Source organism: Drosophila nasuta, chromosome X, assembly GCF_023558535.2.
Source record: "Drosophila nasuta strain 15112-1781.00 chromosome X, ASM2355853v1, whole genome shotgun sequence".
Taxonomy (NCBI): Eukaryota; Metazoa; Arthropoda; class Insecta; order Diptera; family Drosophilidae; genus Drosophila; species Drosophila nasuta.
Genome location: NC_083459.1, coordinates 4,705,571 through 4,724,778, shown reverse-complemented (window position 1 = coordinate 4,724,778; position 19,208 = coordinate 4,705,571). Strand labels below are relative to the sequence as shown.

At 38.6% G+C, this 19,208-nt stretch overlaps 4 protein-coding genes across 4 annotated transcripts; all 4 read left to right on the top strand.

Moving 5' to 3' along the window:
• The first annotated feature begins 3,886 nt into the window (after positions 1–3,886).
• Positions 3,887–5,939, top strand: LOC132796840 (pancreatic lipase-related protein 2). The gene is made up of 2 exons (XM_060808160.1): positions 3,887–4,288; positions 5,181–5,939. Exons 1-2 carry the CDS (start codon positions 3,902–3,904, stop codon positions 5,868–5,870), a joined length of 1,077 nt encoding a protein of 358 aa, XP_060664143.1. The 5' UTR covers positions 3,887–3,901; the 3' UTR covers positions 5,871–5,939.
• A 2,341-nt stretch (positions 5,940–8,280) lies between these two features.
• LOC132796403 (vitellogenin-1) lies at positions 8,281–12,445 on the top strand. The gene is made up of 3 exons (XM_060807565.1): positions 8,281–8,594; positions 8,658–8,917; positions 11,473–12,445. The coding sequence occupies exons 1-3, from the start codon at positions 8,363–8,365 to the stop codon at positions 12,139–12,141; spliced, it is 1,161 nt and encodes a 386-aa protein (XP_060663548.1). The 5' UTR covers positions 8,281–8,362; the 3' UTR covers positions 12,142–12,445.
• Positions 12,446–15,009: 2,564 nt separating this feature from the next.
• Positions 15,010–15,405, top strand: LOC132795468 (uncharacterized transmembrane protein DDB_G0289901). Its single transcript, XM_060806185.1, has one exon. The coding sequence runs from the start codon at positions 15,010–15,012 to the stop codon at positions 15,403–15,405; it is 396 nt and encodes a 131-aa protein (XP_060662168.1).
• Positions 15,406–18,518: 3,113 nt separating this feature from the next.
• Positions 18,519–19,208, top strand: LOC132796164 (ctenidin-3). Its single transcript, XM_060807230.1, has one exon. The coding sequence runs from the start codon at positions 18,634–18,636 to the stop codon at positions 19,120–19,122; it is 489 nt and encodes a 162-aa protein (XP_060663213.1). The 5' UTR covers positions 18,519–18,633; the 3' UTR covers positions 19,123–19,208.

The window sequence follows — 19,208 nt, the reverse complement described above, 5'->3', positions numbered from 1 at the left end:
TAACTTAACCAATGAATAAGTGAAATAAAAAATAAGTAATAAGAGAGATACCCGCTACCCATTTTTAGTAAAGGCAAAATATTGCTGTATTATTTTCAAAATATACCGAAAATACTAAAAATACTAAAAATATACCAAATAGTATATTTGGTATATCGATATAGTACACCATTCAAAATATACCATAGACGGCACAATGTACCAGATTGTCGGCCAAAGCAACTCAGACCCCTAGTAAGTAGGCGTTTTTGCCATACAAAAGTATTTCTTCAATAACTTCCACAACTTTCATCTGATCGCAACCAAATTTTCACAACTACTATAGTTATTATTGTATATACCAAAATTTGCAACTCTAGCTTTAAAATTACTCTTGTTATTCGATTGTTTTAAATTGCGGGGGCGGAAGTGGGCGTGGCAAAAATTTGAAACAAACTTGATCTGCGTGCAAACATAACAAATGCTGTCGAAAAAAAATTATATCTCTATCTCTTATAGTCTCTGAGATCTAGGTGCTCATACGGACAGACGGACGGACGGACAGACGGACAGACGGACAGACGGACATGGCTATATCGTCTCGGCTGTTGACGCTGATCAAGAATATATATACTTTATAGGGTCGAAGATGCCTCCTTCTACCTGTTACATACATTTCCTGTTGGCACAAAATTATAATACCCTTCTATCCTATGGGTAGCGGGTATAACAATGAAGCATTGCAAATGTATACTGCTTGGAAATTCATGTTTAATATTGATTTGATTACTGCAATTTGCAATTTGTACTTCGAGTCGTTGTTCACTTGTCAATCAACTGTCATTGTCAATCGTTGTTATTGCTTTGCAATATGTGCAACGGGCATGAAAATCTAAAAGCCCTTCGCTGTCCCTTCTCCTCCGCTGCAAAACGGTCACACTGGCACGAACTGAAGCTAAAGCTATAGCTGATGTCGCGTGTGCAAAGAAGTAATTCATGCAAATTAGCTGACAAAACGTGACACACACATACATATACACACAGAAAGAGATGGACAGATAGATGTTTTTGTAGTGGTAACTGACATTCAACAATCAGCGATAAATTGTTGGCAACCATTTTACATTGCATGCGCCAATATAAACACATACATACACACACACATACATATGGGCAACAGCAACTACAAAGGCAACAACAAGTTTCGTCGCAGTGCAGCCTAAAAGTAGGCAACGGCTTTTAAGGAATTTAAGAGCTTGCAAGCTTGTAAGCGAATTTTAGGCTGCAAATATAGTGCGCGCTAGAGGTCTGCATGAATACAGTCAAAGCAGCATTTGGTACTCTCACTCAAAGTTCTGACTGAGTTCTGAGTGAGACATTGAGTAAAACGGATTTGGCAAATGTGGTGAAGGCATGAGTAGAAAATTTACCGTAACCGAACGGCGAAGCAATGCACGAATGAGTTTCGCGACCATGAACTCGGTTAGTTGTGCGCCGCATTGGTGACGTCAAATGCGTGTTTGTTTTTTTCGTTTTTGTTTTGCTTTTCAGTACAAGACATTGAAAAAAAGAAAGACATGGAGTAATTATTATATATATGCATGTAATTTATTTATTTTATTTTTCAATGACTGAATGCAGAAACATAATTTTGCTTATTGTATCTGAATTGTTATAATAATATATATATTTTTTTTAATGTGTTATTCTATTTCTATTATGTATGTACATATATTATTTACTAAAGTACTTACGCTTTCCTCCAAGCTCTGCATTCTTAGCACTAAATTTGCTGCTCTGCTGCTTCTGCTCTGCAAGCCATGAACGACGAGAATGCCAAAATTTCATCCGACTACTCGAAACATTTACTCTGCATTCACACTCATTCTATCCATTTCGCTTTGTTTTTTACATTTCACTCATTTCGCATACAACGAACACAACGCTCACCAATGCGCAATTCACTTTGTTGAAACCGTTTTGGCACGCCGCATTGCGACTCAGGCTTGTTGTACTCAAATTACCGAAAATTTTGAGTGCATTCGTGCAGACCTCTAAGATGAAGCTGAAGTCGAATTGCTTGCGATGCAAGTAAGTTAATAGGTTGCATAGTGCAAGACGAATTTGTTGCGATTTTGTGGTGTTAGTCGCAATGGATTTCTCATCAGATGATGAGCTGCTGTTGGAGGAAAGTTTTTTTTTTTTTAAATAAAACGAAACAAACAAGTGAATGGACGAACTCACCCAATAAATTTGGGAAGAAAAGCATTCATCATTTATTTGATGAGCTGCGTCAAGGTGAAAACAATTTGAATGAAAATCAGCACATTTTATTACATTCTGTTAAAAATTGAACTAAAAATTTGACAAATTTTAATAAAACCCCAATTATACCTGTAGAAAGGCTAATTGTAACGTTAAAGTAGAAAATTATTCAAAATATATTTAGTTTCATTCATTTCAATCATTTTTACTTTTCATTTAGTTACATGTTTATTTAACTTTTCTTTAATTGAAAATTAACTCTTAATTTATAATTAAAATTTTGACAAAATATGTGCTTCAGGCAAATAACAAGTTAATTGTAACTTGCAAGCATGGGTAGAACAAAAGAAAAACAAGTAAGAAAGTTACAGTCGAGTGTGCTCGACTGTGAGATACCCGCTACCCATTTTGAATAAAAGAAATATATTTTGCGGTATTTTCTCAAAATATACCGAATATACTGCAAAAATACTAAAAATATACCAGGTGGTATATTTAGTATATCGACATAGTACCGTATTCAAAATATACCATAGACGGCACAATATACCAGATTGTCGGTCAAAGCAACTAAGACCCATAGTAATTAAGCGTTTTTTCCCTTACAAAAGTATATCTTTAATAACTTCGACAATTTTTATCTGATCGTAACCAAATTTTCAGAAGTCATAACTACTATAGTAGTTATTATAAATACCAAAATTCGGAACTCTAGCTTTAAAATTACGCTTGTTATTCGATTTTTGTTGATTTGCAGGGGCGGAAGTGGGCGTGGCAAAGATTTGAAACAAACTTGATCTGCGTGCAAACATAACAAAAGCTGTCGAAAAAAATTTTATCTCTATCTCTTATAGTCTCTGAGATCCAGTGTTTTATACGGACAGACGGACAGACACACAGATGGACGGATATGGCTAGATCGTCTCGGCCGTCTTCGTCTTCGTCTCAGCGCTACTATGCGCACTATGTTTGCAGCCTTATAGAAAAGGCAAATGCGCCTTATTTAGTACTGCACTCAAAATATACCATGGAGAACAAAATATATCGGATTGTCAGCCAAAGAAACTAAGACTTGTAGGAAGTAGGCTGATCAAGAATATGTATACTTTATTTAACTGTATTTAAAATCTCTTAAAAATGTACTAAATATTTGTAAACTTTATGTACCTTATTGAATTATAATTTATTCTCTTCAATAATGATTTAAAAAAAATATGTTTCATATAATAAACAAGATCTTATAAAAGTTAAGTAAGAGGCATTCTCTAGTCGTGCCTTCTCAACTGGCTACTAATTTAGCTAATATTTATATTCTCGAAGCTGAAAAGCAACTTCTGAACACTCCTCGAGTGCGAGTCAATGGTCAGCTGCTATGGGAAGCAAATGATCGCCGCTGCGGTGATCAATAATCGCTGTTGGCTTAGGAAAGCGATTAGAAAAGTTTTGTTATTGGCTTTGTTTGGGTTTGGCTTGTTTGCTCTTGCTAAACACTTGAGCACGTGGTATGGCTCAATTGAAAGTGTTGCAGCTGATTAATTAGAGAAGTTCACTCATCAATATATATCTAAATATTAAATACGGACCATTTGCCTTTCAAGATGTCAACAGCGAAATGGGCTATAAATTGGTTCTACGGCGATTGCAGTTCTCAATTAGAATGTCGCAATTGCTTTGGCTGTTACCACTGCTGCTGTTGCAGCTATCATGGCCCACCGGTGCCCAACTGGCTAACCCAGTGCTTAAATTCCAAATGAATCTGCTGCAGGAGCAACTGGCCACACTCTGTCGCACAATCATCAATCGCACTGGGGATCAATCCAAGGTCCTGCCAGAAATGGCGCGCATGAGTTTCGTTCTGCAATTGGATGCTTGCAGCAATGTTAGTGTGCCGCTTAACCGTGCCGATGAGCTGTTCACCACGTCCGGCTTCTCGCTGAATAGAAAAACGGTCATCTTCATCACCGGCTGGGGCACAACCATCGAAAGATCCAACAGCGGACCAGTAGCCAAGGCATTTGCCTGCCGCAATGACACCAACTTTATAGTAAGTTAACGAGCTTTATCTATTTTTATACCCACTACCATAGGGTAGAAGGGTATTATAACTTTTTGCTGGTAGGCTGGTAGAGGCATCTCCGACCCTATAAAGTATATATATTCTTGATCAGCGTCAACAGCCGAGACGATCTAGCCATGTCCGTCTGTCCGTCTGTCTGTATGATCACCTAGATCTCAGAGACTATAAGAGATAGAGCTATAATTTTCGACAGCATTTGTTATGTTTGTACGCAGATCAAGTTTGTTTCAAATCTTTGCCACGCCCACTTCCGCCCCCGCAAATCAAAAAAATCGAATAACAAGCATAATTTTAAATCTAGAATTTTGGTATATACAATAAATACTATAGTAGTTATGAAAATTCTTGAAAATTTGTTTGCGATCAGATAAAAATTGTCGAAGTTATTAAAGAAATACTTTTGTATGGGCAAAAACGCCTACTTACTAGGGGCCTTAGTTGCTTTGGCTGACAATCTGGTATTTTGTGCCGCCTATGGTATATTTTGAATGCGGTACTATATCGATATATCACATATACCATTTGGTATATTTTTAGTATTTTTTAAGTATTTTCGGTATATTTTGAAAAAATACCACAATATTTTGCCTTTATTAAAAATGGGTAGCGGGTATCTCACAGTCGAACTAACTTTCTTACTTGTTTTTCGTTTAAATTTTACTACAGTTGAGGCAACTTAATTATACCAAAAATAGAATTCGGTATATTTTTGAATTTGTGTATAATATTAATATGATATATTTTAAGAACAATACCACAATAGCGGGTGTCTAACAGTCTAGAGCACTCGTCTGTAGCATTCCCACTTGTTCAACATTTAAAATGAAAACATAAAAACTTTGAAATCACACTATTTCAGATACTAGACGCCGCACACTTTATACGCACTTTCTATAGCTGGGCAGTTCTCAACACCGATACCATTGGACGTTATGTGGCCAAGGCATTGATTAAGCTGGACTCAAACTATGTGACCAAGAACGTGCATCTGATTGGACACAGTTTGGGGGCACAAATCGCTGGCTCTGCGGCCAGATATTATAAGCAGCTGAGTGGATTGCAGCTGTCGCGAGTCACCGGACTTGATCCGGCCAATCCGTGTTTCTACGATGGCAAAGAGCTGCCCGGCACACGCAGTGGCGACGCCAAGTACGTGGACATTATCATCTCGAATCCGGGCTTGGCCGGAACCTCCGATGAAGCGGGCGATGCGAACTTCTTTGTCGAGGGTCTGCAACCCATCAAGAAGGGCTGCACTGGCCTGGATGCCATCGGCTGTTCACATCAGCGTGCTGTTGATTACTTTACGGAATCCGTCTATCCGAATAACACGCAAAACTTCAGAGGAAATTACTGTGCCGCCTACGCTAGCCTCTGGACTGGCCGAGCTTGCAGCAATGTGAGAACAGCGATCATGGGCTATGCGGCCTCACGATCGGGTCTCTTCTATGTGGAAGTGAATCAAGAGGAACCCTTCGGAAAAGAAGCGAATCTGGACACGTTTACGCCCACCAATAGTGCCTGCGGTGCTTGCAATCCCAATCTCTAAGCTCGCTTAAGTGAATACTGTAGTGCAATTGTTGCCACAATAAACAGAAGCGAACATTGATTAAACGAACATTGATTAACGAGAGTTTTACTACAAAAGTTTAATGGGTTTCATCTAGGTGTAAAAACAGCAGAAAACAGTTTATGATTAGCAATGTTTTTTAGATGTTATTGGGTTCATATTATATTGGGGCTTCATTTCAAATAAAGCAGTATAAATAACTAAGGTAAGGAACATGCAATACAATCAATATACAATCGCTTGTCGCAGCAAACATTTTAGCACAGCCTAAAAGTATGCAATTAAAAAAGTTGCAAACTTAATTGCAAATAATAATTTATACCGAGTTTAAAATTCAACTCAATACTTAATATGAAAAGCTATAAAATAGCTTAGTGGCAATTTAATTAATAATAAGAACCAAGTTTAAAACTTTCTTAAAATTTAGTATACAAAAATAAGTTATGTACTAGAAAGAAAATGTGGAGGAAACTTTGAACCTAAATATTCCCCAATGATCAAGAATATATATACTTTATAGGGTCGTAGATGCCTCCTTCCTGCCGGCACAAAGTTATAATACCGTTCTACCCATAGGTAGCGGGTATAAAAATACTTCCAATAAAATATATTAATATCAATATTAGTACTTATCACTGAATATATTCTGACGAATATGTAAGATATATAATAACAATTTTTTATTCAATTAACAATTGAAAATATACGCTTGCGTTTTATACAAATTCTTTGTGAATAATATTCTACCACTTAAAATGTAAGCTGTCTCTCCCAGCTGAATCTCATTTGCATTGCGCTGTTATGCAAGCTGTCAACTGCAATCTTAGATATCGAATAATTGTCAAATCATATCATAAATTGACTGGCAAATCCGCAAAGTATGGGAATTTCCATATCATGCAAATATCGTTCTGCGACACAGCGCAGGAAATAAATACACTTATAAAAAATGAAAGTCTAAATATGAGCTATACATATAGATCATTAGAGTAGCTTCAAATGTTTGGCAGTTGTTCGTGTTTTGTTTTGTTTGGTAAGTGCGCTGATGTCAACCAGTTCTTTGTGACGTCGCTGGTTTCAAAATGGATTGACAGCACGTTTGCAGCATAGCAATAGCTCAATTAATATGATATGGTCGTAGCTTAACTTGCGTGTGGGCGGGGAACTTCAAAAATACTACTTACACCAAGCTTGGTCGATAATGTTGACTGAGTCATGAACTTGGCGCAGCGAGAAATCACTTAAAGCTGTTGATAATCATTATAAAAATACTTTGTGAAATCGTTGTAAGTTGATATGATTACGAAGGCTGCGGTCAAGCTATTAGTGGAAATATATAAAAGGGAAAATGAAAGAAAACTGATAATTAATAAGTGACAAAGTGAAAAAGCATTTAATGAATTGTGGAAAAGTAAAAATAAATAAAAATTAAATATAAGTCTGCTAAAAATAAAATTAAGTTATTTTATTTAAGGCAAATTTAAAGAGGAAGCTGTAAAAGAAAATAATATTGAACTTGTAAATTTTAAATAAAAGTAATTAAGGCAAATAATGGAAATCAATATTAAAATAAATATATTACATCATAAGTTAATGTTACATTACAAAAAGTCATTAAAATGGACTTAATGTTTAATTATAAAAAAATACAGCAATAATTTAAATAAAACCAATTTTGAATATGCCAGAATTTAATAAAATGAATTACGGTAATTTTGAAATCTGTCAAAAATGTGGAATAAGAAAATTGAATCAAAAGAATAAATTGTAAATATTAAATACGAAATTATTATTCAACAGGGTATTTGGAGTTTAGCGAATGTTATCGAAGTACTTTTCATTTGCTTGTAGATACAAAAGCGACAATCTCGTTGAGCTTCGCTATAGAACGATAAAGTGAGTCGTAATCGTTGTTTGTTTATTTTGTTTCGGGTTTGTGTTTTGTTCGTTTGTCGTTTTTGTTTCGGTTCGATGTTGATTTACTTTCGATTAGTATTTAAATAAGATGCCGATGACAGTGGAGAGTGCAGAGTCGAGTGCATTCTCCATGAGAGACGCGAAGGCGAGTAAGTGATAATGTCGATTCTAATTGAGTAACAAATGTGCACCTTATCTGATTGATGTGATGAGCATGAAATACAAGTCGAGTGCACTCTCAATGAGAGACGCGGAGGCGAGTAAGTGATAATGTCGATTCTAATTGAGTTACAAATGCACCTTATCTGATTGATGTGATGAGCATGAAATACACCCATATATGTCACAGTTCGAATGCGAGTAAATACTCACTCTCACATTCGCATTCGCATTCGTATTCGCACTCGCATTCGCATTCGACCAGCTCATATAGTGTGTTGTGTATAGTCGTCGATGGAGATTCTAAAGGCCTATACGATCGGCGGGGGGACCTCGTATAAATACTGGAGTTCTACAATTTCCGGCATTCAATGTGATCGCGACAGTTGCCTGGCATGGATCACAAGGTGACTTTTCTTGGCGTCGGACTGCAGCTGCTGCTGTTGGCCAGCTTGGGCAATGGCATTGACTGGACGGTCACCGATGTGGTTGGCTCCATTGCCAATGTCGGCAGCAGCATCATCGATCCCAAGCTGCTGCCCACACCCGATTCGCTGCTCCAGAACAGCAAGAATCTGCTGGTCGGTCTGCCCTTTGAGTACGTCTCCTCTTCCATCAATTACCTATGTAAGTGACAGTCGGATAATCTGCTAATAAATCACATCATTTAACATTTCAACTTTTCTTTAGGTTCCCAGGCTCTTAGTTCGAATAAAATCAAATCCAAATTCACACCGGATATTAACAAAATGAATTTCCAACTGCGCAACGCTTGTCAGCGAAGCACTCATCCACTTCTCGAGGCGGAAAAGATGTGGCACAGTCCAGAGTTTGATCGCAATAAGAAGGTTGTCATTCTGGCCACCGGCTGGACAACTCGAGTCAACGATACGGAAACAATCGATGGCTTTGCCCGTGCTTACAATTGTCGCGGCGATGTTAACTTTGTGGTGAGTCAATTGATATTTGAAATCAACTGCTTTGTGGAGTACTTTTAGTATAAAATTCGAAATTTGAATTGCCACATTTTCCAGTTGTTCCAATGTTGAAGCTCCTGTCATTGTCTATGTCAAGGTTGTTGCTTCACTTGTTGATAACATTTGCGACCTCATCAATTTTAATCGCCATAAATTAAATACGCAACGTTGTAGTATATAGTATAGTGCAAATTAATGATTGCAATCTCATCTGCTAATTCGTTTATGTCGCAAGTACAACAGCTTTTGAGATGTCCCCATCTTGGGAGTAAAAGTTGTAATGCGACTTCACTGACACACGACTGCCAGAATTTAATATATTAGTGTCTCAGGCTATAATCGGATTATCTGTGCACATAGACGGGTACATATATTGTGTAATTGATGGCAACTGTGAAGGGGAAACACAATTCTAACCACTTCCCAAATCCTATACAGATTTGTAAACTTAACAAGTAATTCAATATAAGCTGTTACTTCGTTTGTGGCTAACCCGCTTTAATTTAGAATGTTGCAACAAGTCACATAACAGTCCAGAAAAAGTACTTAATACACTCGGTCCACAGCTATGCAGAGCTGCAAGTCATTGACAGAGTAAACTGCTAACAATCAATAAGTGCAAAAAAGTGTTTGACATAAATTTGTATCTGTTTCATGTTATGTGTGTGTGTGTTTGATTAGGCGGTGGACTGAGATATTTGAAAGGGCGTGGTCAAGTAGAAGAGCTTCACACAGATTTTCAAACCTGCTTAGGTGCCCTTTTGCTCAACGGTTGCTCAACGGTTGCTCAACAGGTGTGCAGAATTGCAACAAGTTCACAAAGCTGAGCTAAGTGTGAAAAAGTGATTGCCAAAAATTTCTCAATATGTGAACCAAATGTATGTGGATGCCTTTGGCTAGGCGGCGGACAGAGACATTAGCGAAGGCGGACTGGATAAGTGGGCGTGGTCAAGTCGAAGGGCTTTAGAAAAGTTCGGCTTGGTTAGGTGTGTATGTGTGTGTGTGTGCATGTGTGTATTTGGAAATCTTTTTAAACTGATTTTCATAGAAGAAGTCAAGCAGTAGAACACACACACACAAACACATGTACATGCAAGTTGAGGAATGTTTGTGAAGCTCGCCTGCCTGACCACGCCCATTTAGCAGATTGGCGTTTACTATAATCTTGGTCCGCCGCCTAGTCAAATACACTCACAAAATATGAAACAGATCGAGACAAATTTTTGGCAATCACTTTTTTTGCTGAGGTAAGCCAGTATCTACATACATATGTGTTGCAATTCTGAACAACTGCTGAGCAACAGTTGACCAAAAGTACCTTAAGCAAGCTGGGAAATCTTAATAAAGCTCGTCTGCCTGACCACACCCACTTAGAAGATGGGCCTTTGCTATTATCTCGGTCCGCCGCAAACCCTTTTTTGTACAGCTTTTTTCGGTATCAGCGAGTTTCAGTTCTGCACAACTGTTAAGCAACAGTTGACTCACTCAGACACTTTTAAGCTGAGGAATCATTGGAAAGCTCTACTGCCTGAACACGTACACTTAACAGGTCCGCCCACTTTGATATCAAGATCCGTCGCCTAGTGAAATACACACACAACAAGTCTAAAGATGAACTTTTGGCAATGACTTTTTTGCTGAGCATTGTCTTGCATTTCTGCACAACTGTTGACCAATTGTACCCTAAGCAAGCTGAAAAATCTTTGCGAAGCTCACCTGCCTGACCACGCCCACTAAGTACAACCGCCCACACTATTATCTCGGTCCGCCGCTTAGTCAAGCGCACACACAAAATATCTAACAGATAGAGACAAATTTTTGGCAAGCTTAGTTTGTCAGCATGTTAGATTTCTGCACAACTGTTGAGCAACAGTTGATCGAATGTTGAGGAAAAGCCAACAGCTTAGCATGTCTCTGTCAGTGCCTTACATTTCAGCATATTTATATATTATAAGGACAAGAACTCACATAGAATAGATTATTTTTGAAAATTGCTAGCAAGGAAATATCTTTTAGCGGCAAACTCTATTAAGCGGACAGTCGTCATGGACAAACACATGTTTCATGACTTTTGTTAGCTTTCGCAGAACAATTTTTATTGCCCAAATGTTGAACTAGATTCATTTTAAATAAGAGAAACTATAACTTATAAATTTCTGTTAAAAAAATACAAAATGTCTTAAATGCATATGAAAATAAAATGAAACGAATATTTTTTTTTTTGCATTTCCAAATTTGTTGATAATCGTATTACGCAAATATCGAGCTAAACTAATTTTTGTATAAGAGGAACTATAATTAAAAATTAATACCTTAAATGAAAATGAAAGCATAATGAAACTAATGAACTATTTTCTTTTATATATATTCTGTACTTGCATTAATTTGTATATAATAGCAAATATTTTTAAATAAAATGTTAAACATAACATAAGAAATTTGCATAAATCAAAATGGAATTTTAAAATTAACAATTTAATTTGTATTTTTCTAAATATTCATTCATTCATTTAATTGCATTTTTGCAGGCTGTGGACGCTGCTAGCTTTGTGGACACGCTGTACTCGTGGTCGGCCTTCAACACGGATGAAATTGGCAAGCACCTGGCACGAGGTCTGGTGAAGCTGCTTGATGTCGTGGACGTTAGTAAAATCCATTTGATTGGCCACAGTCTTGGAGCGCATATTGTGGGTGCAGCTGGTCGCTATCTGCAGCAGATGGCGAACAAAACGGTGCCCAGAATAACGGGTCTGGATCCCGCCAAGCCGTGCTTCAATGAGGGCGAATCGCTGTCCGGATTGCTGCGCGGCGATGCGACATTCGTCGATGTGATACACAGTAATCCGGGTGTGCTGGGCAAGAGTGATCCCATCGGCGATGCGGACTTTTATCCCGGTGGCTTGAGCTCTTTGCCCAACGGCTGCCTGACTGTGACCTGTGCGCATTCACGTGCCTGGGAATACTTTGAGGAATCGATTTATCCCGGCAACGAGGACAACTTTCTCTCCGTGCGCTGCAGTTCGCTAAGCGGACTGCGCAAGAATCTCTGCGTTGGCCGCAATTATCCTATGGGATTTGCAGCGCCGACGGATCTCAAGGGCAACTACTTTCTGGAGATCAATGGCAACAAACCCTATGGCAAAAGATCGACGCCAACTCGTGCCGCGCGCCTCGAGAGATGCGGCCTCTGCCCTTGAGAATGGGAACGAGGGAATTTCCAATTCAGTAGATGTAGAACTCACCTGATTTTGTAATTTGCTTGCAAATGAGAAGCGCTTTGAAAGTGTTTTGCTAAATTACCATTGCAGAAAGGTTAAAGTATCAAGAACAATTTAAAGCAAGCTTTGAAAAGCGCACAAAAAAGTGTGAGAAAAATATGCAAATTTATTATTAAAATACTTAAATATTAATACATATATAAGAAATAAAGTTATCTAATGAGATGTGTCGGAACTGATGCTAAGCATTATCTCCCGAGATGTTTCCTTACAAATATTACCACTAAAAATGCGCATTTCATTATAATTTGATAATATTTTTGGTGTCATTTTGCAAGCTGTTTACGTTGGCCTGGTATTGCTTTGTAAGCCTTCATTTTGAGCGTTGACAATTCAATTAATTTTTGTTTATAATGCCCAAACAAGTAGCAGATAACTTCTATCAAATACTCGCCTGACAGTTACCCTGTATTTACTTTATTATTAGTTGATTTAAATATCAACAGCTTATTAATTGCTTATCAGTCAGCTACCCCAAAAAAATGTACAACAGGGTATCGAAGACAAATTGGCAAAACAATTTAGTGTTAAATAGAGGCCGCCGCACAGTTTGAAACAAGTCGCCAGGCGCCGCAGTACAGTGAAGCTCAGCAATGGTCAACCGAATTGACAAGGTCAACGAGGGGAGATTGCCAAGAGAATGTAAAAGTCAGAAATGTAATCCGAGGCGTAAAAGGAACAACTCTTCATAATGGATTGCTTGACCTTCAGAAATTCAATTTAAAGCTGCCATAAAAAACAGGCGAGAGAATTGAAATGCTTAAAAGTAAACAGCAGAAAGGGATTAAAATAATCTTAATGATTATAATTCCTGATATTTTATTCGCTTCATTAATTTAAGCAGCATTTATATGTTTATAATTATTCATTATTCAATGTTCTTTGACACCTTCGGGAAATTTTTTAAAGGTGTTTACTAAGATTAAGAAACATAATTAAATATTTTAGTTTCTTTTAAATTGAATCACTTATTTATTAAGTCGAAAATAATTGAGTGATTTTTGTTAAATTTAAAGTCACTGCAAGCTTTTTGTCTGGCTTACTTCAATCATTGAAAGTTCTCATAAATGAAATTAATTTTTTGAAATGTATTTGCTTATTTAAGTGATTTCTTTGAATATTTTTTGTCTTATTCAAATATGAGCGAAGAAAAATTTTAAAGTCACTGAAAGCTTTTTGTCTGTCTTGTTTAAATCATTGAAATTTTCAGTGGAAGCTTAATTTACTTGTTGGCAAAATTTGCAGCTTTTCAAATTGCTGAAAACTAAAAGTAGGCAATGAAAAATGCATTTGTGATACTTAAATGATGTTTTTGCAGATTAATCCCTTAACTTTTGACCGCTTAAATAATTTGCTGTTAATGATCACCCGCAGCATCAATCAAGTGCGTTTTATTTTCGCTCGCTTCATAGCGATGATCACTGTGGCGCCACAGAGTGCAGCTACCGTGCCACACCGTGTGGCAGTGTTGCCCCTTCACCAATCCAACGAACGAAGTCAACATGACAAATGACTCACACGTTGCAAGCAGCATCGTCGGTGGATTAGAGGCTTAAGCAGCCGGTCAGCGCGGTTTCCGCTGATTCAGCAGCGAGGCGAGGAAATGATCCATCAAGCGAGTGTGAGTTATGTGCAATTTGGCAACGCCATGAGAGGTGCTCAAAGAGAGGGAGGAACTGCTGAGGGAGGAGCGTTGCTGTGATGAGCTTTTGGTGGCAGCTTTTAATACCCGCTACTCATAGGGTATATATAACTTAATGTCGACAAGAAATATATGTAATAACCAGAAGGAGGCATCTCCGTATATATATTCTTGATCAGCATCGACAGTCATGTCCATTTGTCCGTCTGTCTGTCTGTCCGTTCGTAGGAACATCTATATCTCAAAAACTATAATAGATAGAGATATAATTTTTTTGGACAGCACTTCTTAAGTTTGCACGCAGATCAAGTTCGTTTCAAATTTTTGCCACGCCCTCTTCCGTCTTCCAAAATTGAGAAGAATCAAAGTGAAAGCTTCATTTAAAAGCTAGAGCCTTGGTTTTTGGTATTTAAAATAGTATCTACAGTATTTATTATTTTTAATGCGATCGGACAAAAATTGTAAAAGTTATTCAAGAAATACTTCTTTATGAAGCGTAAGCGTAATTTTACAGCAATCTGATCTCGTCTATTTTATATACTTTTGGTATATTTTGATTATGTTCTCGGTATATTAATTTGATATATTTTAGGAATAATATCGCACTGTTTTCCTATTACCCATAATGGTTAACGGATATCTCACAGTCGAACACACTCGACTGTAGCTTTCTTACTTGTTAATTTTTATTTTGCAGATGCTCGTTGTCAGTGACGTTTTGTTTGGCTGCTCGTAAAGTGCTGTAAACTAGTTGACCCTGGTCAAGAATCGTATATGTTCAAAGTGGTTTCATAAACTGCAATTACCTCGTTCGTCTTGTTGCCCGACTGGCTGACTGGCTGCCCAGTTGTGTTTATGTTTCGCTTCTTTTTTTTTATCAGTGTGGATGAGGCCAGGGCAACCCCCAGCTGCAGTTAGTACGATTTATTTTGTGGATTCTTGTCTTGTCTGGTCTTGTCTTGTCTTGTCTTGACCACCTACTCAACACTCCCGTTTTGCCCCGCCTCGGACTCCCGCTGCTCTCTATGCAAAGTGCGATAAATAGCGAACGTTGCGTGGCTTTTGAGATCATTCACAACTGCAGCACTTCAACCACAGCACAACAGAGCATTTCGACCAAGACAAGAGGAAACCTAGACGTGAAGATGAAACTGTTTCTTACACTTGCCGCCTTGTTTGCCTGCGCCTCGGCCAGCGCTATACACAGCAGCGGATGGAGTTCGGGTCCTTGGATCAGCAGTGGCAGCAGCGGCTGGAGCTCAAGTCCTTGGATCAGCAGCGGTAGCAGCGGCTGGAGCTCTGGTCCCTGGCGCAGCAGCAGCAGCAGCAGTCGAGGTTGGAGCTCGGCACCCAGCTGGAGGCCAGCTCCTTGGCTAGGCAGCAGCGGCGGCGGTCACGGAGGATCATCACAGATCATCAGGGTGGTGAAGCTTGATGGCGGCAACGTTGGCTGGAGCCGTATTGGCGGCGGTGGCGGTGGTGGTGGCTGGTCTGGCGGTCATGGTGGCTGGTCCGGTGGTGGCTGGAGCAGCGGCTGGTAAAAGGATGCAAGCAAAAGGAGTTAGACTGCCAAAAGGATTTCGGGATTTATGAATTTATCGCATAACCAACTGTTAATGTATAAGTGTGTGTTTTTTTTTATACTCATATTTTTTTTTTGTAATTCGAATTCAAAGCTATTAAAGAAATACAAAGTGCATGTAAATGAAGCAACTGATCGCATGATTTCTATTCGAATGTTTGACGCGTTATAGCTTTAGCCAAGCAATTAGTATGCAAGCAAACAGTGAGAGTTGACTACAGCGTAAGTCGCTCGAAATATGCCAGATTAATCTAGTATATTTATTAGTGATTCTCCCATAATGTGGCTCAACTGTAGTTGCGATGCCTCTAAACAATAACGAGATCTTCGCACCAACACTTGACCGAACTTGACGCCACGATTTTTGTGTTTTGCATTTGCGTTGCGTTTGTTTCTGTTTTGTTTTGTTTGGAAATTCACATGAATGCGATTTTTGAATTATGACCCATAACAATTAAAATTCTAACTTGACTCTGTAATTATTGGCATTACTCGCAGTTTGCGCATCGCGCAATCTTCACTCACCCATTGCGCAGACATTTACGCAGACGTGGCACAGTGTGACCAGATGCACGTTAAGCAATTACACATTATAATGCTTTAATCACTTATGTTAATTCGATGACTCGAATCAGTCGCATAGGTCATTAAGGCAGGCTAAATGATGAGTTTCCGGGTCTCAAGTTGTCTGTCTTCTCACTTGGAAGTGAAGTGAATGTTTTGCTAGTGGGAGATCTCTTTGCTTTGAAGGCTACACGACGCGATTTGGTTAATAGTTTTCAATTATGACTAGCATATAGTTATTAATAGGTAATTGCCATTCATTTAAGTGCGATTAACGATACCTTGTAAAGAAAAACTACTACAAATTGTATGTGAAATGTTACATTCATTAATAGTTACAAAATTATCTAAATAACGGAATAAAATTAAAAAAATCACACATAAAATATTAAAACTATATATATTCGGACTGAAATTGACTATAATATAGTTATTTATTTTATATAAGTTTATTAAATCTATACATGTTTTTTTTTCCTTTAGTATCAACTCCAACTATAAAAAAGCTTAAGTTTCGATAAATTAACATTTACATAATAAAATAATAATAAATAGTAACAAAGCTACAGTCGAGTGTGCTCGACAGTGAGAGACTCGCTATCCATTTTTAACGAAAGCGGTATTATTCTAATGTAACCAAATTATATATCACAAATATTAAAAAAAAAATACATCCTATATTTGGTATGTTTGGTATATTGATATAGTACAAAATACTTAATAATGATTGTCAATCTTAAATAACTGTATTTTATCGTAACCAAATTTTCAGGAATTATAAATAAAGATGTTGTTGTTTTATGTATAAAAATGTACAAAATGAACTAAGTTGACAAAATAAATAATTTATGAAATGAATTTGTTTGTAACTAAATATAATTTATAAAAATATGTATCTACTACCCCTATAAAAACATTTTTAAAAAAATTGTTTAGCTATGTGAGTAGTTACAAAATTAAATAGAAATAAATATTTATGAATAAAAATTGTTGATATAATAATATATAAATATAATAAATATATGTATGCGTTAATTATTGTTAAGTGTATTTTTCCTAAAATAGTTTAAATTTACAATAATTATACAAAATTTTAAAAAGTATCTATCTATCTACCTATTACATCTACAAATAATACATTTAAGTGAATGTATTAAAACAAAATACAGAAATAATTAATAAAATAAATATAAACTGTTAGAATGGTCTACACTATTAGCGGAAGAACCTTTGAAAACAAATATAGAATACAATTAAACATTGTAAAGGTCGCATTACAAAAATGTTCAATGAAAAGTGAAGACTTTAAAATGCCAAAGCAGACTTGAATTGAGCAATTTTTGAACTAAAGCGAATAAACTAAAAATTATTGCATAGAATTAAACGAGGGCTCGCAATAACTTTGTTGTAATAAATGCCAAACTATTGTAATAATTTTATTGCTTAGCCATAAAATGAATGAAAAGCGGAAATGGAAGTTAAGCTAGTGTCATTGTTTAACTCAGCGCAGGCGTCATAATATGTAATTGCATTTCAAGTGTTTTATGCCCACTGTGCGACAGCGCGCATAAATGTTTTGTTAATGGCCTGAGCTGAATTGTTGTCTTTGCTTCGCTGAGGTCGCGTCATGGACTTGGCTGTGGATTTCTGTTCGTGGCTTTGTGGCAACAGCAACAGCAGCGGCAGCGGCAGCCTCTGCGTTGATGCAACATATGGCAAGCGCAACTTGAGTAACTTGAGCAACTTGAGCAGTCACTCATGGAAATGTGTTTTTTGGGTTTTCAGTTTTGCAGTTTTCCGTTTTGAGTTTGAGATTTTGGCTTTGATTTTGCCTTTTGAGTTTGTGTTTGGAGTGTTGTTTGTTTGTTTATTTGATTTATTTTGTTTGCTTTTTTGTGTCTGTTGGCACAGCAATTGACATTGAACTAGTCATATGTGTGTGTGAGTGTGCGAGTCGTGCAACACCACACACACTTGTCGGAGCACTTGTATTGCATGCAAACACCAAAAAATTATCAATTTAATTACAAAACGGCAAATGAAAAATTACAGAATTTAAATTGTAAATTTGTCAGACAAATTTGCAGCTCGGCTCGGCTAAAATGCTTGTAATTAATGACAGTGCTATGGCTCAGCAGTTTACAAGTGCGCTCCGTGCGCGGTGCACGCTGGCGTATGCGCGATATTCCCATAGCATAAACGTTGCGTATGCGCCGCGTGTGCCGCACTTGAATGTGAGTGTATGTGCATTCGACAGCCACCGCCGCAAACTTACAAGAGCCAAGAGGCAACCAGCCAAGTGCCACTTGACTTCTCAATTCAATTCACAATATTCGCAATGTTCAATAATGCTCAATGCTCGACTCTTAATTCTCAGCCTTCCGAGTAGCCTTTGGGAGCGTCGCTGCATGACGTTCGCCCCCCGCATTGCAACGCTTTACGCTGCGCTTGCACTTTGGGAGCGAGCATGACTCAGCTGAAGTTAACTATAAAAGCGCCGTGCTGGGCCTGGTAATGGCATCAGTGGAGCTAAGCTTCTAACAGCAAACAGCAAACAGTTTTGCAACAGTTCTTCCAATTGTTCCATTCAACTCTAAAAAAGGATCTTCGTCTCTAGTTCACCATGCGCTACGCTCTGGTCTTTGTGCTTCTCTGTGGCCTGATGTTCGCCTTCACCTCGGCTGGACTGCTCGGCGGCGGCGGCGGTGGCGGTGGCTATGGCGGTGGTGGCGGTGGCGGCAAGGGAGGCGGCGGTGGCCAAGGAGGCGGCTATGGCGGTGGCGGCAAGGGAGGCGGCGGCGGTCAAGGAGGCGGCTATGGCGGCGGTAAGGGAGGCGGCGGCGCCGGTGGACAGGGAGGCTGGCAGAAGAACGGCGGCGGCGGCGGTGGAGGCGGCGGTTATGGCGGTGGTGGCGGAGGCGGTGGCAAATCCTTGGCTGGCAATCGCGGCAGCTCGGTGTCCTGGCAGGGCGGTAATGCCGGCGGCGGCGGCGGTGGCAAACATGGCGGCGGAGGCGGCGGTGGAGGCGGTGGCAAGCACGGCGGCGGTGGCGGAGGATACGGTCCTGGCGGTGGCGGCGGCGGTGGTGGCAAGCATGGCGGTGGCTGGTAAACAGCAGCATCAGCAGCCAACACACAACACAACACAACAGAAACCACTTCAGCACAAAACTCACTTCACAGACAGAGAACTGCAAG